The sequence below is a fragment of the Saccostrea echinata genome, unplaced genomic scaffold (genome assembly GCF_033153115.1).
Source record: "Saccostrea echinata isolate AGI-Se365-2 ecotype Australia unplaced genomic scaffold, CSIRO_AGI_Sech_v1 ptg000028l, whole genome shotgun sequence".
In the NCBI taxonomy this organism is placed as follows: Eukaryota; Metazoa; Mollusca; class Bivalvia; order Ostreida; family Ostreidae; genus Saccostrea; species Saccostrea echinata.
Window position 1 is genome coordinate 16231167 of NW_026889777.1, and position 23343 is coordinate 16254509.

A 23343-nucleotide genomic window follows, 5' to 3' on the forward strand; every position below is an offset into this window, starting at 1 on the left:
CTTAACAACAGATTGCATCTGCAGACAAAGTCAGTTATCTATCAAGGAATTTGCAAAATGTTAACTTTTAACGATTCTGTTGACAGTCCTGTATCCTTAACTTATTTGATAATAACTTATACAATTTTAATACTGGTATACCACATTTATTTTACTGACTTACAGTGTATGTACAATCTTAAAGTCTTTCGATATTGGCCCTGATTCTGATAAATCTCGTCAACGTGTAACTAAATGCAACCTTGATCTGTAATTTATGAAGATAGACTCGGATAAATGTACCAACAAATCAGCTCAATATACTTTGGGGGGAAACGTCCGGAAAAAGAGTGGCTGACTGCCTGGAATACAGAAGGACAGACAGACAGAATTTGACGATGGTCAGACGGAGAAAAGCATATAATCCCTTCTAAATTCATAGGTATAAGACTAAAATATGTTGCGATATTATTTTGATTAAGTAGTTGAAATAATCATTAAGTTCCACTTGGATGGTTTTGGAACTGAAGTATTTAAATTAAACTGAATTTATTCGAATAATTTAGCCGTATAGTGTTTGAAAATAAATTAAACAATATCGATTATTTTTAACACGTAGATTAATGTATGTGTATAATGTATATTGTATATGTTATTCTTTAATTCATTAAATTTATGAATAAAATGATGTTTTAAATTAATTAAGGCGTGCATTAAGGCATCGTCTCATCTATCATAAAATATGTTTTACTGAAGGTTTAAGATATTTTGAAGAAACCTGTTTAATTCATTGTGTGTTATAGATTTATACATGTACTTGTATATATTTGTTATATTTTCATGCAGAATTTACATATATATTATGTGTGCTTAGTTTGTAAATTGTCAATGTCTTCTGTTATAGATGTATAAAGAATCAAAGCGTTATATACACAGGTGCTTATTTTTGAACATCTGAAATTAATTAATCTGAATAAAGAATAATTAACTTGTGAACAAAATATATACTACTACCAGCTTCTCTTATTCTCGTCATTATTGTTATGTGTTAATTTTCTGACTACACGGTTTCATTTGAATTCTATGAAACGAACGAATTTGTAACTGAAGGCATGTAAATTGTTATGTTTATTTCTAATCATAAATTAGAGTCATTCATAAGTCAGTGGGATATATTTTTCCCCCACAGATTTGTGTCAATGTTTGCAAACAATCCTTGAAGATTTCTCTTTGTCTAAAGAAAATCTTTTTATATATATAAAACATATTGTTTCTTAATCATATGGCAAGAAAATCGGATAAAGTCTTAATTAATGATATAAAAATGACAAAAAAAAACAGCCCTAAAATTTGCTGACCTGTACAAAATGTATAAAGGAATCTAAGAGAGAGAAAGAGAGAGAGAGAGTTATACTAGCTTTGACAAAAAGATATGTAAGGAAACAGAGGAAAAAAATGAGATTAAGGTGTGATGTACATGTACGGCTAGAGTAATCTAGTGCCCAGTAATGTATTATCACCAGCATGTCAGAACAACTGGAAAGGTAGATTGAGTTAGACAAGGGAACTTATTCAAATAAACAACTTCAAAGTTAAGATTAAAAGAATAATTATGATTGATGAATTCATGACTGGCTCTTCAATCAGTTTCAGCAATCACATGAATAACACTACTCCCTGATACTTGCAGGCGTTTCGTATTTTTTTAGTCTGGCTATTCATGCAATTATGCTGCAAAGATCAGACAGCTGTATTCTACATGTTCTAGTACGATGAACCATGTTGTTGGCATTCAACATGTGGAACTTGGTGATATATTTCTACGAACAAAGAACTCCTTTCTACAGTGCACTTACGAACAAACAATTCATTTCTACTTGACATTTCAGGGTCCATCAACTGCTATACCAAGCCCTTATCTTTACTCCTCACAAAAATATTAGCTGCTGTAAAGGAGAAACTTCAGATGTACTGTGCTGTGGTACATGATATTCAAAAAGTGGTGTTACATGTAATTAATGTGGATTCCGAAAAACTCCACAGAACATTTAGAAAATTTAAAATTTCAACATTTTTGAACAGTCAGTAACATAAACATTTTTCTACACTTTAAACAATCATTCCACACGATAAATAAAAAAAAAACTAATTTTTTTATATCATAAACAAGTGCCTCTTCAATAAAAAACGAACTCGGAAATTTTATTATCTTGTGATTGGTCATCTGTACAATTACATGTACTTTGTAAAAAAAATCACTGATTCCACACAAAAGTACTCTAAGGTTGATATTAAAAAGATGCTCGAGTTGCTCATTTACAGCATCTATATAGTCTCAAGACCACTTCTTTCAACAATCTGTTGGAATTTCGATGGGACTTATTGTGCTCCTTTATTAGCCGACCTGTCTTTATATTCCTGTGAAGCAGAATTTATTAAAAAAAACTTATACATGAGAAGGAGAAAACACTTGCTGTGCCTTCGACGCGACATTTAGATATATGACGTATTACATGTATCAATTAACAATTGTTACTTCCATTCGACTCGATATATCCCATTGAACTTGAAATAAAAGATACCACAGAGTCTGACACATCTGTTTCATATTTGGATATTTTACTAGAAAAAGACGTTAATGGTAATCTAACAACAAAACTTTATGGTAGATATGATGACTGTAACTCTTCTATCGTCAACTTCCCTTATTTATGTAACAATATAGTCTTATCACCTGCATGTTTAGTTTATGTCTCCCAGTTGATTTACGTAAGAGCATGGTTTACGTACAAACAATTTCTAAAACGAGGCAAGCTTTTGATAAACAAGTTGATGAAACAAGGATATGGACAGTCTAATTTAAATAAAACATTTTGCAAGTTCTATGTTCGATACATATAAGACCAATTAACAACAAAACGCGATAACTTCAGCTTCAGGTTTTCCATCGTCAACTTCCCTTATTTATGTAGTATTATTTTACTATCACCTACATATGGTGTTTAAGTCTGTTAACTTATTCGATACTCAAGAGCATGCTTGAGTACGATTAATTTTCAATGGATGCAGGCTAATGACAGATAAGTTAATGTTACAGGAATTTCAACAACCTTTGAAGATAGCATTTCTTCAATTCTATGGTCATTATAATAACCTTGTTAGCAAACACAACCTATCATTTGGTCGATATTGACCGACATAGTTCATACCGATTGTTAGGACGTTGTTTTTATTCTCGATTTAACTACTGATTATTCCGTATACCTGATCAATACATAGGGAGCACGGCGGGTGTGACCGGTCCTCTTAGGCACTGATCCCACCTCTGGAAATTTCCATGGGTCCTTTTTGCAGTCTCACTGGTGAAGATGATAATGGCTTTTGGGAGAACCTTTCCGATTAATTCTCATATTCCCTTTTCAAAATATGGCACAAAGGAATTTCGTTGGTGCGTGAATAAAAAAAAAGCATTTCGCTGAAAGTTTCTGAGCAAACTTTTTTTCTGTATTTTTTAGCTAATGTGGAAAATGCAACAGAGCGGACGGATCAGATAAGGGTCACTCAAAGTGTATTCTTCGATGAGCTTTGATGGCCGACTATCTAGGCTATTAACTTGAGATTCAGATTCTGTATCTTTCCGATTAAATTGTTTTTCTACGACATCAACTTTGAAAATGTGTTCATGCTTTAAATCTACAATTTCAAATTGAGTGTTTCGGTCTTCATTCATGATCAATTGGAAGGTAAACACTAAGATAAGACGGATCCTGTGTAGGATCTTTGTGTAGGATTTGGAATCTTTGTCTCATAAGTTTCCAAGTGAACTACAAGACATTTGAACGCTTTTTTTTTTTTTTACAATAATCGAAGATTTGGCTTCATTGTATTTTCTGAATCTGATAGAATTTCTGTTTTCGACTGATTTTTATCTACTTGTCATCGCCTGTAGAGTTTTCATTTTGCACTGTATATGTGAAGCACCTATTTATTTGAAGAACTACTTTCCCTAACCCTAGCCCTAGCCCTAACCCGTACAGAAAACTGATGCTAGAGCTTTTACAGCTTTTTCCTGTCGTGATTCCAAAGCCTTTTCTGCACTTTCAAATGTCTGTGTTTGACTGTACATAATATTTTCTATGACAAAATCATCTGGGTTTGTACATTCACAGTCCATTATGAGAAGTAAAAAAAACTCTTTGACAAGCCGTTCAACTTGCTCTTACTCTTCTTGCTTCTTCTGTTTCACATTGAATCCCATTTATTTTTTCTTGGGGGGCACATGCTTCGAATTTGTCTAGAATTCTGTAAGGTTTGTCCCCGAAGTTTTATATCTTCTTGTACTTATTTGTTACCCAGATTCCTAGTCTCAATCTTTGTTCTTAATTATTAAGAATGAAATTGTGGGAGGAGTAGCTTTTTGGACGAATTTCAAAGAAATTACTATTTTAGTAATCATGTCAATACCGTTAATCAAACTTTTTAAAACCCACATATCTATGTACAGTCATGTGTGTTGGTGTAGTCTACTTGTATGCAATTTCTTATTTCAATCGGATAAAAAGTGTAGGAAGATCGTTTTGAAAGAATTTTTTTTAGAAAATTACTATTTTAGCATAAACAATAGCAACAATGTTGATCAAAATAAAAAAATAACATATAAACCAAAATTTGACTTTTTGTTTAGACAACTAATGTGCCGAGTTTAATTGCAACTCTCGGAAAAGTGGCGTTTTAAAAGAGTGTTGCAAAAATCTCTAAAGTAACAATGGATCACTTGTCTGTTCTTGTCTGTACATATTTATCAAAGTTTATTAGAATCATGCCAAAACATTAGGAGTAATAGCATTTTGAAAAATTCTACTCTACAACACTGGTTACACAGGCCGTATACACTTTTTACTACATGTGACGATGTTTTCCTCTATTCCGTTCTCATGTCAAACAAATAAGTGGCAAAAGCATGGAGGTCTAATACACTATACGTGTTTACGATTCAAAAGCAATATGTCGTTTTGTCGGTTTTCATCGGTTTAATGCAAAATATTGACTTGATCACCAGAAAAACTGTACAGTTTTTTTGCACTTTATAAAACTAAAATTGAAAAAAAAAAATTAAATACACTTTTCCATGCTCATATTAAATACTGAATTTTTTAAAGATTATTAATTAAGTAGTTGCTTCAAATACCGTCTACTTATAGCATTTGATTTTTCCTTTACTTCACGCGTAAAACTCCTTTTATTCTGATAAAAATCAGAATGTCTTCAAGATTTTTTTAGTCGCTAATGAGTATCATTTTTGAAATGCCATTGGAATTCATGTTAAAAATACTATATATTCAAGAAAAAAAGTTTCATTTGACGCATTCTGTAGATGACCGTAAAATACCTCAAAGCGCATTTTATCAATGTGTTTTTTCTTCTTTGTTGTCTAAATACTGATTCATTTATTTAAAAAAATCTCATAGTGTGAAAGGATACCAAAGTGATATTCTGTCACAGCGTGAAAGGATATCAAAGTAAAAAAAAATAATTTCTGGCCTGTGATAAGATAGGGATAGTAACTAAACCGACTTTATAGAGACTAGATCTACCATTTTCCTCCCAAAATATGTTGCTAAAATCCATGTTACAATGTTTTCATCTCATAACTGCTGAGCTATGACGTCTCAACCGTTCAAGTATGCCGTCACAGCCTATGATATTGTGTTAAGAAATGAAAGAGGCAAAGGGAAAATCAATGAAAATGTAATAAACAGAAAATCAATGTTTTATAGTTGGATATGGAATTTATTTTACTCGTGAGAAAGGATTTTTTTTTTATATTTTCACTCGTGCTTTGCATTCGTGAAAATATAAAAAAAATCCTTTCCCACTCGTGAAATAAATTCCATAGCCAACTAAAAACATTGAATATCCTATATTAATTATTAAATTTCTAATGACGTCACAATCGTATTTCCGACACTGTGGATGACAAATGTAAACTCAAAGCTTCCTTAACAGAGTGGAACAGAAAATCATTTATTGTGATAATATTTGTTTCAATTTACAATAGATATATTGTATTTGAGATGCATCTGCAACTTGTTTGTTATGATATTTGAAACGTTTTTCCGGACAAATGTGGTGCTAATAATATTTCTGTGTTTATTAAAACAGATATTGATTGATTTTTTTAAAAAGAGATAATACATAATATATCAGGAGTCGATAAAAAGGTTGATATATTGCAACCTTACTTTTAAACACCTAATGGAAAACTAGTCATACCATTAAAAGGATTTTGTCTAACTTAAAAGCATTTTTTTTTAAATTCATCTTTCTGTTTGTTGAACATTTTGACGAAAACATTTTTTTTTTAATTGTCTTTAGATTTTTTTTATATTTTAGATAGGCAGATGAGTGCAAATTGTATTCAAGAATCTTTTGCTCAGACGTAAAGTGACATTAACTGTGAGAAGGAATGGGAGCGTTAACATTCTTTCTTATATCATTATTGTGTAGTGTGTTGCGATTTGTTTCTATGGCAGTGGAGGAAAACGGATATTTTGCTATTCAGTATGGTCAGATGCCTTATAAGTTCTGTGTATTAAATGAAATCACCGTAGAAAATAATTCCTCGCCTCTAATCAGTTGTGGTGTAGAGTGTAACAAAAATCAGAATTGCATTGGAATGGACCTTATTAAAGTTGGAACAAACGTGTGTCGGCTTTTATCTGGTTTTGTAACAATTACCCCGTCTATGTCAACAGTTGATCATTGCACTCGATATCAAAAGGTATATGTATGAATTAAAGATAAATTATAAAAATAATCATAATAATTAATCTGTAGATCTTTAGAAATCTTTCTAAAGTCTATACAATTTTTCTGAAAAACAATTGATCTGTAATTTACTTTTCAGTCTACAGGAAGTCCGAAAGGTAAGTTTTCTCATTACATTCAATAAGAAAAAGAACACATCTTCACTTTGACGTACGTTTGTACATAATTTATTTGATGTCTTAGTTTTTGCTACAGAAAATTTATTAAAGTGAAAACATGAAGGCCTTTCCATTCGTTTTCAATAATATATTTGTTATAAAGAGAAAAATTACTTAGTAAGCTGAAAATCAAAACTTTTTTTTAGGATTTCATATGATATATATCCCGAAGTTTACAATTCATATATCAATATTCAATATATTTTATGAAGCGCCAACTGAAAGTTATTTTTATACAAGATAGCAAGTATTTTAATTGAACAGTTTATTTGGCATGATACATTTATTTCAGTCAAAAATAAGAATAACGAGAAAAAAACAACAATAAAGCAGTATTTTCGCTAGAGGTTACTATTTTCAAGAGCCATTCTTTGTAACGATTTTCACTTTTATTTAACTTGTTGCACGTATAATCAAAGATTTCCTCCAAATTTGGGCTTGCATACTTGAAGACATTATATCTAACGATAAAAAGATTGAATAAAAAATTGTTTTGGAAAATAAACTTAGCGGAGGACAGAAAATGTCATTAGCAGGATTTTTTCTAATGTATATCATATTAAAGAGTAATTCTCAAATATTGAAAAATATCTTATTTTTAAGGACGGGACTTCTACTGCAGTATTACACTGATGATCGGTGCTACTGTTTCAACTATCTGCCACCAAGATAGTCATTTATGGATGGTATTTCACATTAAAACATATATATAATAAAATACAGAGCAGTAATAAAAATATTTTTGAATTGAAATGAAGCAAATGTGGCTCACGTGAATTTTCAGGAAAAAATTTCCCAGAAAAGAGCAATAAAATGAGGGTCATTACATTGTTTACGGCTTAATTTGTAAAGAATTTTTCAAAAGGATTTTATGTAAAAAGAAATTATGTGAAATCATTTTAATTGATGGGGGTCATGTTTGAGGACGGCAAATTTGCATGTCTATGGGTATCTAAGAAGTAGGTATGGTTTGGGTTCATACTGGCAATTAAAATGTAATGTTTTCAAAAAGTTATGAATCTGGCTTAAATATGAGTTGAGTATGAATATGTGATAAATTATGAAAGAATATGGCACAAAGGAGTGCCATTCTGGTAATGTGACTTTACTAATTTGGAACAAGCTGAAAAAAGCCTCAAAATGACTCATTTCTGAAGTTATTTTCCTATTGAAAATAATGTCAACAGCCGTCGCCTACTTCAATTTTTGGGTATGTTGTGTAAAATCCTTTGAAAAATCATATTTCCCAAAATCTTTGTGGGCAATGCATATGCTCTATATAACCGGAAAGAAAGTTCTACCGAGAAATGATTTTTTTACGAAAATACGGGAAAATGCACAAGTTCATGACGTCACAATTAGCATTTAGGAGGTCATATGAGAAAAATGATTTGCATGTTCTTACTGCATGGAATTTCAACAATTTAGAAAGCATGAGTTTTTTCTTCTTACATCACTTTCATATTAGAAAAATGCAAGGCCAGATTTGTATTGAAACCGTACTTTCTTTTTTTCATGGGTATCCCATATTTAAAAATATGAAAGAATAGATACGTAGTTAAAGTTATCGTTAATTCGTGGTAATGTTTATTCAGGTGGGGGGGGGGGCTAATCCACAAACATTGGCCCCCGCAAACAATGATGATTTCAGTGTATTGATGCAAGGATATTTTTTTTATTTTAATTGATCTCGTTTTAACACTTCTTTTTACCCATATGTATTTCATGTCTGTGACTCGGTAGTGCACTCATCTCGTTCCGTTTATGTAGATTATCCAAAGGAGATTGGATGGATCCGTTAACTTTAAGCAAAACTGGACACAATATCAAAGAGGATTTGGCTCACGTGACTCTGAATTTTGGATAGGTATGTTACATGTTATGTTAATGAGCTCTAGAAAACTTATAAAAATAATCAAATGGCAGAACAGAGTGGAGTGCAACAAGCCTTATAATGAACATTTTTATACTAAATTAAAAGTAATATTTTACGTAAAAAAAAATGCCGTGATGTAGAAGTCTAGAATACGAGTTATAGTGTATTAGTATACGTAAACAATGTCGAGGAAATTCGGACTGTGCATGAATTCGTTTTTATCTTTTGTTTCATCTTGATTGTTGATATCAATGATATTATTTTGTTGTACCTAATGTGTTGTTACGTTTAATCTAAGTTAATTAATGTTACCTTTGCTATTTGACCTGAATGTAAAGAGTATGTGCAGCCACATGTTTTTCTGTCTCCTCGTTTCCGGTTAGCTCACTGTTGATGTAGTCGATAAATCTACGCTTGAATATTGATTTTTTGATGTGATCAATAGTTGGGTTCACGTTGTGTATTATTGAAATTATTGATTGAAAGTTGTTTAATATATATAGTACTCGATAATTTAATTGTTATCTTGTTTTATGTTGCATTATTTACTGAGAATTGGAAAACGTTGAATTGATAAATTTATCAGTTATTTACAACGATTTCTTGTATCACACGTTTGGTGGCGCTTGTCCAAAAGCGATTTTTTTTGTGTTATCCTATCACATGTCACAATTTTGATCACATGATCGATTATCGATGTTGCCGCGATATTTGACTATCGTTTGGTATTTGGTATAAATACAGAGGTTTGACGTCTGGCAGTCACTTTTTTCCTTTGGTTTTAGGAGGATAGTTGGTACGTTTTGACGTTCCAATTTATTTTATTATTTTATTATTTTTTTATTTTTGTTTTTCTTTTATTTATTTGTTAGGATTAGGGTTTTATTTATTTAAATCGCAGGGATAATGACTGATGCAGTGATTTAACTGTAAGTTATTATTTCCGTGTTTATTTATTGAGTTAGGATATTTTTCGGAAATTTATCGATTTTTAATTTGATTGAAATTCATTGAAATTTTATTTATTTTTGATTGAGAAATCTTTTAAAATTGATTTAGAGTAAATTTAATTATTTTAAGTAAACTTTTGATTATTTTTTAGTCATATTTTTCTCTTTAGAATTTTTGACAAAGAACTTAGTAATTATTAACCATACGTATATCAAGGCAGTAAATAAACTGTGATATACACTTGTGGTTTAGTTGTTTATTTATACTTCAAGTAGGGATAACCATGTGAATGAAACAGTAATCAACTGTATGTTCACTTTGGTAATTATTAGAATCAGTAAATGTATTCATTAGTCACAGATAGGTAACCATAGTGAACAATTGAGTAATTTAACTCAGTTCACAAATGGTATTTATTAAATCCTGTTTACATTAAATAAAATGTTTCGTTACGGGATTATTCAACTAGAGTTATTCCCCTTGATTCAGCCCCTTTATTTTGGGAGGTTTTAAAGTAGTTCTGGCGATACATAATTTTAATTATATTTAAATTGATTCTAATTATGAATGAATGAGTTGTGTGAGAGAGTATTTGATCTATTGTTGATTTTTATATATTATAATGTTATTGAATAAATTGAATTATATATTTGAAACCTTGATTAATCTTGATTATATATTGAGTTAATGGATTCTGCACAGGTCTGATGAAATTGACTTTGATTATATTGCGCATCATTTTTTATATCTTACAAATTTAAAATGCTGCTGCGCTACTCAAGAGCTTATAAGGTTAGCGATAAATTACTGCTGTCCCTGAGCATTACAGCAAGGTTAAAATTTTTGCGGATAAATATATAGACAGACAGACAGATAGAAAGACGGACGGACAAGACAAAAATTATATGCCCCCGAATCTTCGATCAAGGGGCATTAAAATGTTTTGTGTATAATGTAACCTAGCTTATATTTCTGATTGATTTTTCTATTAATATTTTCCATATATTTTAATTCTTCACGATTTAATGTGTTTAGCCTATTGTAACTAAAATTATGTGTCCTAACGTGAAGTTTTCGCCTTTTTGGAAAGACATTTAAATCTAGGGTCTCGTCCTAAAGACTAATATGCATATGTATACCTATCCATTTTTATCATTGATTAAAGTTCAACATCCCTCTTTTCTATCAAACTTTTGTTGTAATGATAATCATTTTCCAAAAGAAATTAAAATTGTAATGTAATATGAACATCTTGCATGCAGTGCAAAAGTAAGCTTAAATCACCGTTTGTAATATAAATTGTAGCAGATACATGTATAAAGGGAATAATAATTATCTGTAAAAAATCAAGAACATTGTAGTGTCGTGAATCTGTTTTCCAATAATGGGCAATAAATAACAATATTTCTATTTCATCGACTTATACATTTAATACATTCCCAGGTAATGAAAACATACATCACCTAACAAATGAAGGATATACACATCTTAGGATTGAGCTGATGGATCATGACTGCGTTTGGAAATATGCAGAGTATAGTACCTTCTACATCGAAGGAGCGACTTCAGAGTACAGATTACACGTATCGGGCTATTCCGGAGATGCAGGTGTGCACCGATACTTCCATACTATCTCTCTCTCTCTCTCTCTATATCTGTGTGTGTGTCCAATGAGACAATCTACTCATCCAATGATCTGCTCATCCAATGAGACAATTTGTGTTCGCTTTCCCTCTAAGTTGTTTACAAATACAAGCATAGCTTAATCAGTTAATACAGACAACATCAGTATCACATATACAGTTAGAGAAACTTTGAATGATGTGGAGAGTTGTTTTATAATATCGGGATTGTTCTTTATGTTATATACAGGGGACAGTTTCATCTACCACAACAACATGTTCTTTAGTACACATGACAACGACAACGATGGGACGTATTCCTTTAACTGTGCCATTCTCAGACATGGAGCTTGGTGGTATAATAATTGTCATAGGTCTAACCTGAATGGTGAGTACGGGAACACAGACAACTCTGACGGCATCAACTGGTACACCTGGAAAGGATTCTATTATTCAATGAAGGAAGTGAGGATGATGATCAGAAAACCATGACTTTGAATCTTTGATAGTCAACATAAGATGTACATGTATCTTTAAATTAGATGATTAAGATACTTTAACAAATATTCAGAAGTAACTTACCTTTGATTTTAAAAATACAATACAGTATTAATACTTCTATACCTCATTTACTTTACTGACTGTGAAATCATGAAAATATATATGTACGTAAGGAACTAAAGAGTGATAGATACAATTAAGTGATTTTTGAATTCAATTTCATCTTAAACAAAATGCAAAGTGTTAAAGGGGGATAGAAACAATTCTTAAGTTTATATCCTTCAAAATTTTTAGTTTAATTTTATGAATTTCATGACTCAAAATGTACAAGTTGTGAAAGCTTTAAGATTGTTGCATTATAAAAGCGAGTTTAGAAACTTTTTTATGTGGAAATTATTAAAATTATTAGAAATATGAAAGTGCGTGTTTAATTGTCAAACATCCTTGCACTGTGGCAACGCACTTTGAAAAAATTACGCACTTTGAAAAATTTTTCAAAGTGCGTTAATTTTGGGACAAAATCAACGCACTTTGAAAATTTTTTTCAAAGTGCGGTGAATTTGGAACCAAATCAACGCACTTTGAAAAATTTTTTCAAAGTGCGTTAAGAGTGTACATCATAATTTTTAACCATGTACACACTTAACGCACTTTGAAAAAAATATGTATAAAACAAAAATTTTGGACTTAAATTTTAGTAATAGACAACATTATTATCCCCTCGCAACGTTTGAGGGGATATAGTAACGCGATTGTGTGTTAGTGTCGATGTCAAATGCTGCCTTGATTTATAGAATATGCTTTTGGGGAAGGAATGCTCCGCTTTGCGGTGCCCTTGTTTTGTTGTATTTCTTTCTAAAAACTGATGAATTGATCAACCCTCATCGACAACGAAGAAAGGACAGGTTGAAGATCTCTCAGCTCAACTCTTTATCATTCCTACCCAGATATATTTATTTACATATCTCGTACATCTTAAGGTCATATTTGAAGAAAAAAATGGAACATTCTAAATACAGTAAAAAGCACTGTATAAGGAAGTCTTTCGTTAATCGAAATTTAGTTCTTTTAAAACTGAAAGTCTATTTATGTTCATTTTCAGGAAAATCAAATTAGCTCAGACTCCTAGGTCAAGGTTAAAAGTTCAGATATGTTGTTACCCAAAGAAAGGTCACAAGAAATACGCATGTGGGACATGAGAGTCAAAGCTCCGCCCAATCAAAAGTTATGGACAAGGTTAAAGTTTTTTGCGGACAAACAGACGAACAGCTAGACAGACAGACGGACGGACAGGGCAAATATTATATACCAGAATCTTAGAATTTTTTTTAAATTTGAAATATATCTAGCCTTATTATGATATAAAAAATTTAAGAGTTCCAGTCGAATGAGTATTGTGGCTAATGTTTTATTTTATTACTATCAAATTAATCAGTCTAGCGTATGTTCAGATATAGAGAGAGAGAGAGAAAGAGAGAGAGATAGAAAGAGAGAGAGATAGATAGAAAGAGAGAGAGAAAGAGAGAATTTTCCTGGTGGAGAAAAATCATAATTGCTCCTTTTTCCCAAAGAAAAATGCCATGCTTTAAGTCACATATCGACCCCTTCATCCGCTGAACTTATTACAGAATGGATTAAATAAAAAAGGAACGAAATTATGCAATCATTTCTATAAGACCTATTTCCCTTTATAACATTTTCGAAACTGTCGGGAAGAAAACAACCCCTAAATATCTTTAAAGCGTCTTTATCTCAGATCCTGAAGTGACATCATCACTGAAAAAGTATTAAACCAGGTTCAAATAATTATTTATCATACCTAAAATTTGCAAGAATATTGACCAAGCCGTGCACATTTTCTTTTCAAAGTGCGTTAATATGGTCGATATTAACGCACTTTGAAAAAAAAGTAAATTTTTCAAAGTGCGTTAACATGGTCCCAAAATTAAAAATTAAATTTTGTATTTCATGGTTCCTTAAATAAATTTGGTAGTGAATTTGCTATGTATACTTAATGAATCCGTTAAGCGGATATAACGAATTTCGGATATAGTAAATTAAATTCGGAGCTATAACCTAGTTTTACTCGTATATACTTAGATAGTGACTAGTATGGTAGTCTGTAAATGTCGACAGATTTTTCGGTTATTACCCGATCATGATAAGGAGCACACAGCGGGTGTGACCGGTCGGCAGGGGATGCTCACTCCTCCATGGCACCTGATCCCGCCTCTGAGGTTTTAGGGGTCTGTGTTTCCTCTGCTCCCAAATTTGCATTGTTTAATGGACTTTTGAGTTTGAATACTGTTATATATATATACTGGTTGCATTATCTTTTGTTTCCTTTTTCGAAAACAATAATTTATTTTTTATTTTTTTTTGATAATAAGAAAATACACCATTTTCTGTAAAAAAAAAAATCAGGCTTTCAAATAAATCGTAATTCTGTTTTCATTTGTCTTTTTTTGTATAATGAATTTTTTTCAGTAAATGTTCATGCTTGAGTTTTGTGCACCGAACAGACAAGTGCCTCTTATTATGTAAAGATAATTATGCAAAACAGAATATTTTAGAATAAAACAACATATTTCATGATAAATTTTGCGTTTTATTGTCTTTTCAAACATTATACCTTTGTTTTACGTTTTCATTAAAGTCATATCAATAAAATTATTTCATTTTATTTTATTTCTAAAGTAAGTAGCAGAGAGGACAATATTTGATTCTAATTAGCTTAGCCGGTTTAATTTTTTTTTTTTAGAAATGGAGCACATAAAAGCAACAAACAAGAAAAAGATTTGAACTCATCATATATAACTGAATATTAACATTGAAGACGTAGTAAACAACTGAACATTTGAAGGAAATTTAGCAAAATTAAATATAATAGAAAAAAATGAAGAAAAAAAAAAAGATTTATAATTTATTATATGGTTTAGGTTAACTCTTGGTTGTTCAATATTTAATTGTTGATGACTTTAATATGTAAAAAATCTGCATATCAAACAATTTCAGATGTTTGAAGAGGTACTCAGAATTATTATTATTTTTTTGTATATGATAGCTATATATTAAAGATCCCATTTTTTAATAACCAACATGTCTGAACAACAGCAAATGTAGGTTGAGTTGAATAAGCACACTAATTCTAAAACAAAAATCTTTAAAGTTGAGATTTTATGATTGATGAATTTACGAGTTATGATGTCAACAGGCTTGTTTAAAGTCTTTATTGTGCAAGTTCTATGGTTGATACAATGATTTTCATCACGATATCATTACTTGTATGTTGCTAGAGCATTTCAAACCGAAATATAAAATCGTGTTGAGAAACTACTTTGATCTGGAAATTATCATAACTACGAATTTGGGATGCGTTTGAATGACACGTATCTTTGCACTTCCACAAAGTAAACTTTATTCTTAATATCTAAGATAAGTGGAAAATAAACTTATTCATTAAAGAAAAATAACAAAACAAAAACCTATAGTCCCCTCCGGTTTCACCGGTAGGGGACTAATAACAGAAAGTTCAGAGAAGAAAAGTGAGGAACAAGATGTGTTTTTGAATCACTGATGTCCCCGTATGACAACTTATAGCAAAGGCTAAACTTTCTCAAATGCAAATCAAACATGTTGGTACCCAAAGTAAGGTCTTGTCTCGAGGAATATACCTGTGAAATATGAAAGCCCTAGCAACAACCATTGAATAGGTATGGAAAAGGTCAATGTTTTTTTTCAAAAGTAAGTCAAACATCAAGGTCAACGCAAATGGTCAAAATTAATGGTGCACAAGGGAAGGCATTCTCCCAAGAAATACACAGATGAAATATAAAAGCCGAAGCACCAATTGTTCAAAAGTTATGACCAAGGTTAATGTTTTCCAAAAGAAGGTTAAACATCAAGGTCAAATGGTCAAAGTTGTTACATGTAGTATCCAAAGAAAGGTTTTGTCACAAGGATTATATATGTGAAGTATGAAAGCCCTAGCACCAACTGTTCAAAAGTTATGGCCAAGGTTAAAGTTTTTCAAAAGTAGGTCAAACTCCTAGGTCAAGGTCAAAAGGTCAAAGTTGTTGGTATCCAAAGGAAGGTCTTGTCACAAGAATTACACATGTGAAGTATGAAAGCCCTAGCACCAATTGTTCAAAAGTTATGGCCAAGGTTAAAGTTTGGTAAAATTTTGCAAAACTGGGTCAAAGTCCAAGGTCAAAAGGTCAAATATGATGGTACCCAAAGAAAGGTCTTGTTACAAGAAATACACATGTGAAATATGAAAGCCATAGCTCCAACCAATCAAAAGTTATGGGCAAGGTTAAAGTTTTTGCGGACAAACATACAAACAGACAGACGGACGGACAGGGCAAAAACTATATATCCCCGAATCTTCGATACGGGGGCATTAAAAAAATCTAATTCATTAATATTGTCAGTCCTTGATCAGTGATGTGTGCAGAGTAAACAAATTGAATACACCTAACGGCTATATGCAACTCTGCCCAGGCCCCTTACAGTCAATTTACGTCACTTTGGTAAATAACATTCTTAAGATAATGTACGATAAAATGCTTACATATAAAGACCTTTATCGCTTAAATACTCTAGTATACTGTAGGATATAGGATGTAGGATACTTTAATTAGGTATATGTGGAAACTTCATGAATTAAGGCAGCTTGCATGCACGAGTTTTTAATTAGTGTTTAACTAGGCAAGGAAAAACATATCTAATTTACAAGCAATTCAAATGTGCGAAGTGCAAAGTTCAGTTCTGTAATACATGTCCATCAATTTTAAAAATAGATTAAATAAAAGGCTCAATAAATTTTTTTTAAATGAATATCAGAAATTTCAAAAAAGGAAACACACCGTACCAGTCTCAATAAAATTGATTATAGCCTAAATATTCTTTAGATATGTACGTAAATAAATTATATTACATTTAATTTGGTTTCCTCGCTAAATTTGAGGTTCCCTTTGGTTCCTTTTGGGTAAATAGACACATCGAAAGGAAAACCAGCACGTATGTCAACAATATCGGTAAAGTATGAGATATAAATAGCCATGGACTTGATAACTCAGTGTCACAAAAGAGAGCGCCATGTTTGGGATATAGGTAAGAGAGAGAGAGAGAGAGAGAGAGAGAGAGAGAGAGAGAGAGAGATCTGTGACAAAGTGGCTGGTCATTTATTTATATATGTAAATCTTAAGTGACATTTACGTCTGGATTTTTTTAAAAAGACATTTAGCTCACATCAGCAAAAGACTACAGAGATATTTTATGATGTTATTAAAGTATACGCCTGTCTTTCTGTCTATGTCTGTGATCTGTCTCCCATCTTAAGTTAACTTTTAATTATTTCGATTTCTTTCCCAGAACCTCTAGACAAATATCAGCCACATTGGCAAAAGGCAAAATAAAGTATAACGGTTTATGTATTCTGATATTTTATTTGTAACTTGGGGAGCGTAAAGGACTACATGTAAACAGTCTAAATAAATACCAAAACCACTATTCCTTTTTAAGTTCGTTTTCCTTTCAAGCATTTAATTAAATATCTTCGTGTCGTGTACAATCAATGTCTACCCTTTTTGATTTGTGTCAGGATGCTCTTGATATAGAGATTAATACTTTGAGTAAAAAAAACTGCATTCTTTGTCAGACAAGAGTTTAATTCGTTTCTATTTATTAGGAGGACCTGTACAAATGCGCAGTTAAGTTCAAGATCAAGCTTATTATTAAGTGTTTCTTAGTATACTTATTAAGAAGAATTACCTGCCACTTTGAATATTCGTCATCTCGAGATGCCACCATCTAGAAATGGATTACCAAATTTAGAACGATATTCTGGATTTTTGAATGTTTCTTTCTTAAATCTTACTTCTACCTGCGTCTAAAATGTCTAAGCCCCTTGGATTTTAAAGTTAATTTCCCCCCCTAAAACTTTTCGTATTTTTGTATTCTTGTGAAGCATTATTTATTCAAAAAACTTCTACATGAACAGAAATAAAAACTTGCTTTAGTCTTCAATATGACATTTCAATAAATCGATGACGTTTCATTACTTTATATATATATATATATATATATATATATATATATATATATATATATATATATATATATATATATATATATATATATATATATATATATATATATATATATATATAACCAGCATTGACCTACATAAAATCAGCATTATCCTACTAGCATCAGAAAATCAATGAGTTTTAATTCAGTAAAAAATTAAAAAAGAAAGAAAGAATATTGCTTAAAGTATTCACATTATTGAAACATAGTGAGATATTATGATCAAATAATTGTAAAAGGCACTTTTATTGCTTTAAACGGCAATGCTGAAATTCATTATCTACTTTCGGTAGCATGATGCTACTTCCGGTAGCATTGACTTAATTATAAAACAGCATCAGGATAAGGATTACTAGCATTAAATCAGCAAGCAAAGGAAGCATTCAAATCAGCAAGCAAAGGAAGCATTCAAATCAGCATCAATGCTGTAACAAAATTAGTTTCCTGCACTGTATGTTGAATCGATATATCCCGCTGAACTTGAAATAAAAGACAAGAATGGAGCCTGACACAATTGCTTCAATTGCTTCATATATGGAAAGACATTGATAGCAAACTAACAACTAAAAATGTGATGGCTTTAACTCTTCTATCGTCAGCTATGAATATCTTTATTTTATATTACTATTCCATAATTACCTTCATGTGGTTTTATGTCTCCAAGTTGATTCTACAATACACGTTACGACGAAAAGTTTCTAAAAAAAATACAGGCTACTGATAAACAAGTTGATGATAAAAGGGTATATACAATATCGTTTGAAGTCAACATTCGCGAAGCCTATGGTCGTTACAATGACCTTGTTAGGAAGTACAATCTGTCAATAGGCCAAAACTTACGACCTTTAAGCAGTGAAGGATTTTTTTCATGACAGCACCTACTGCGATATGGGACCTCGGTTAAACTGTCCAGTCCGAAGGACTGGTCTCCACGTCTCGCAAAAGGAGTCGAACCCTCAATATCTTACTCCGCAACTCTAAAGCGACTTCTTGCAAAAGTACATGTAGTTTTCATCAACACAAATAGGTCCGTTAAAATGGTTTTTATTTTCAATATTATTTTGGTCACTAAAAATAAAATAATCTTTAATATTTTCACAATTTTCTACTCCTCTAATAACTGTCTCATGATTTTAACAAACTTTGGTATAAAAGTAGAAAATATCACGACAAAAGATTCTCTGTGTAGAAAGCGTTTTCCATGAGAGGTATTATTATAATAGCTAGGAAAAGATTAATCTGTGGAATTCTCCAAAATTCTATCTACACGTATCTGTCTTTAGTCCTGTCTTAAGAAAAAAAAAAGATGGCATCGATATACAGACTTCATTATTCTTTTTCAATTTCGATTTAATTTCTTTAAATAGCGCTTCCGTGGTTACTAACATTGAATACTGTATTCATTTCTTTAAAAAACCTGTTTCATTCTCAAAACTTGATTTAAAAAAAAAAAATAAATAAATAAATAAATAAATAAATGTAAGCAAGTAGAATATATACAAATGCATAATTTAATATATCCTTTGGTTCACTAGAAATAGAATATATATTTATAATTTCTTCAGAATGTAATACCCTTTCATTTATTGGCCGAATTTTAATGAAACTTGGTACACATTTTGAATACATTAAAAAGAAAAAAGAAGTATGCGTTTGACGTATTGTGCACTAGATATCAAAACCGCCAATGAAAATGTTAGCTTCCTTTCCATTCTGAATATCTTGTCTGTCCGTCATGAAAAAGCATGTTATGCACTTACATGTACATGTACCATATAATTATGGCTAGTGTGTTTATTGTGCACCAGAACCAATTTTAATAAGTACGTTTATCAAAATGCATAAATTAAACCCATAATTAAGGTTCACGAGCGCATTTATGAATCAGACACCTGGTATTTAGATCGTGTAACCCCAGCATATATCTTCCCGATATATTTTTGTCACTATGAACAGACTTAAGTCCAAATTTCGGATCAATATAACTTTAAATAATTTTGATAACCAAACATATTTTTAGTGTTTGTGTTTGAATATTGCACAAACGTACTTTTTCTTGAACACGAAATATATGTTAATTTCAAGATACTTATTTTCAAAATTTTGGTCTATTCCCAGTTCATGTTCTTGAAGCCTGAAATCTGATTTCATTTCCCTTTTCTGTTAGGTTTTAAAAGATTGTCTCTCTACATATTCTGAAACGCAAAAGAAAAACAACAATCAGTAATCTACAAATATTTGATTTCTGTTATCTTATGATTTTCAAAAATGAATACAGTAAGGTAAAACGTGATTTAAAAACATCAGAGATTTGATAAAAATGTTAAATGATGATCTTTTAGCTTTAGAAAGTAACACATGAATGTTAAATTAACCCCCACCCCGGCCATTCAATTACAGCGTGCAAGACTACCATGTACAACAGTTGCAGCTTGATTTCTACAATGCAATAGGTTCATCAATCTCGAGATCCGAGCGGAAGAAGTATTCTTTACCATTTTTAAATGCCTGTTTTTCAGAAGATGAGGTAGAATTTTCTCTATCCAAGCGCAGTGTAGTAACCCTTGGACTTCCGGTCCAAGGACTGTCATTCATGCTAATGATACGTTGAGGCGTGATGTGGTGCATATTTAATTTGCATCTGCAACTCTCCATCACCTTTATTTTGAGATTTTCCAGCTAGAGCAATGGAAAAGCGTTTTTAAGTCATTTTAAGAAGCCTTGGCATCGCTTACGGAAAAGAAATGAAAATTTATTTTTCAGAACATTGCTGCATTACTTATGATGAACAGACACAAATCCTTAAAACCCCATATTATTGCAAAATGTTTTGTTAAACATGCAATTTTTGATTTCTGGTAAGCGGACTCAAACTTAACTGCCGGTAATGGTATGAAAATCATTCAACCGTTAAATTACCGATATTTAATTACAAAGTTTAAGATGTCCTTACTTTTTATCTACAAAATTTTATCCTTTATATAATATTTCCCCCTAAAATAGGATGTTGCGTTTCTTTTGCGTTTCAGTATATATAGTTTATTTGATATACTGGTAGAGGGAAAAACTCTAAAACTTAGCAAAATAGGAGATGTTGTAAGATATCAGAATTTTGTTATCATGTACTCGGAATTTGTTTTCATATTTGATAATCTATTTTGTCTAAAAATCGGAAGGGGATATCCATGTAGGAGTTACATCATCTGCACACCGGGAGCCTTTGCATTTATCCTTATTTCATACATACAGTTCATGCTAAGAAATATGGAAATCGTATCTTATAAACTGTCTTTTAACAGGTTAATCCAAATAAAGCAATTTAAATGGCAATTTGCAAGAAAAGTGACAAAGACTCTCCGCTGTATGAACCAGAGTTCATCACTTTCAGCCTCGATCATGTCAAAGGACTCCGCAGATTTGCTTGTCTTAACGAGAAACACATCTGGACTTGTGATATGGAAGTAGATGTCATGAAACTTTACGATACACAGGGTTCACTACAGTGTTCAGTCCAAACTGAGACAGGGACCTCGCCGTATGATATAGCAGTAGCAGGTAGCGGAGAGCTAGTTTATACTGATGTTAATCGCAAAACTGTGTATATGATGAAAAATTCACAAATAGAGGAAATTATAAGATTGAATCAGTGGACACCATTAAATGTCTGCATTACCTCATCTGGAGATCTTCTGGTTACCATGAGTAGTGCAAACTTTAAGGAATTCAAAGTCAGCCGATACCGGGGAAATACCGATATTCAGTCTATTCAGTTTGATGAAGAGGATAGACCTCTTTATTCGTCCGGTTACCTAAAATACATATGTGAAAATAAGAACCAGGACGTATGTGTGGCCGATTGCAGAGAACATGCCGTAGTTGTTGTCAATGAGGCAGGAAAACTCCGTTTCAGGTACACTGGGAATAACGCTGCATCGAAAGGAGCGTTTGATCCTTACGGAATAGCTACAGATAGTCAGGGTGATATCCTTACAGCAGATTGTAACAGCCACTGCATCCATATTCTGGACCAGGATGGACAATTCCTGCGTTATATTGATAACTGTGAACTACGAACCCCACGTGAACTGTGTGTGGACCCCAAAGACAATCTCTTTGTGACGGAGTACTACACGGGAGACGTAACTAATGTACTAAAGAAGATAAAATATAAACCATAGACAACTGAAAAGGGGAAAGTTTAAACATTTTAAAACTTAAGCATCTAATTGATTACCATCCTCGATCAGTTAAAAATAAATAGACTATAGACAGAAGAGATTGAAAATTATGTGAAAATGTGAAAATAAAGAGATAAAGAAAGAGAAAGTAGAAACAAGGATATCAACAGTCTCTATGTGCGAACAATTGCTAAAACGAGGCAAGCTATTGAAATTAGTTGATGATACAAGCTTAAGGGTATCAAAAGTCTCGTTTAAAGCCAACATTTTGCAAATTCTATGGTCGATACAATGACCTTATTAGCAAACATAATCTATCGTTCAGTCGAATGTTCGCTGATTTTTTCATAGAAAGTGTTAAGCCATTATTTTCAAACTTAATTATCAACATTTTTTTTTTCCTGTTTACCCGATCATGAGAAGGAGCACACGGCGGGTTTGACCGGTCACAGGGGATGCTCACTCCTCCATGGCACCTGATCCCACCTCTGATGTTTGGAGGTCCTTGTTTGTTTTGCTCCTAGTCTGTATTGTTTCAATGGATCTTTAAACTTGATTACTGTTCGTTTTCTTCAAATTTAATAAAAGGAGGTATCATTAAACAACTCAAAGACTATTAAAAAAAAAGAAAAAAAAGCCAGATAATGGTTCAGCAATATAGCATTTATTGCATGTTTCTTGCTTTTTGTGATTATTTAATTCATTAATTGATATTCAATATTTCGACTAACTTTTCATTCTTTGATATTTTGGTTTATCATAAGTACTTCTTTCCTTTTAATTTTATTGTTTTATTCATAATTTTAATTGAACCACAATATAAAGTCTATGAAATGGCTTTCTAAATCCTTAATAGCTTTTGATGAATTTTTACCTTTAGGATACTTGGTCTTAGTTGTAAAAAGAATGAAAAGGTTTTTATATCGCTGGAAGGAATTTATTGAACCGTTTGAATGTGTTCTTTACTTCTAATTTTTTGGTACTTGAAAATATAAAAGGTTATCAGCATGAAAATTTTAAGTGATATACATGTATGTCTATTTCAATGTTATTTAGATGAATGGCTTTAATGTCTTCACATTTTGTATCCATTGCATCATTGCAGAATCGATATCAAGTTTGTATTGCTGCAAGTTTGAAATAGTGTCAGAAAGAAT

General features: G+C 31.6%; 2 protein-coding genes across 2 annotated transcripts; both read left to right on the forward strand.

The window, feature by feature from the left end:
- Positions 1-11269: 11269 nt before the first annotated feature.
- On the forward strand, positions 11270-11906 carry LOC133193821 (ficolin-1-like). Its single transcript, XM_061329752.1, has 2 exons — positions 11270-11400; positions 11665-11906. The coding sequence occupies exons 1-2, from the start codon at positions 11295-11297 to the stop codon at positions 11904-11906; spliced, it is 348 nt and encodes a 115-aa protein (XP_061185736.1). The 5' UTR covers positions 11270-11294.
- Positions 11907-16978: 5072 nt separating this feature from the next.
- On the forward strand, positions 16979-22792 carry LOC133193822 (tripartite motif-containing protein 2-like). The gene is made up of 2 exons (XM_061329753.1): positions 16979-17030; positions 21308-22792. The coding sequence occupies exon 2, from the start codon at positions 21332-21334 to the stop codon at positions 22184-22186; it is 855 nt and encodes a 284-aa protein (XP_061185737.1). The 5' UTR covers positions 16979-17030; positions 21308-21331; the 3' UTR covers positions 22187-22792.
- Positions 22793-23343: the final 551 nt, after the last annotated feature.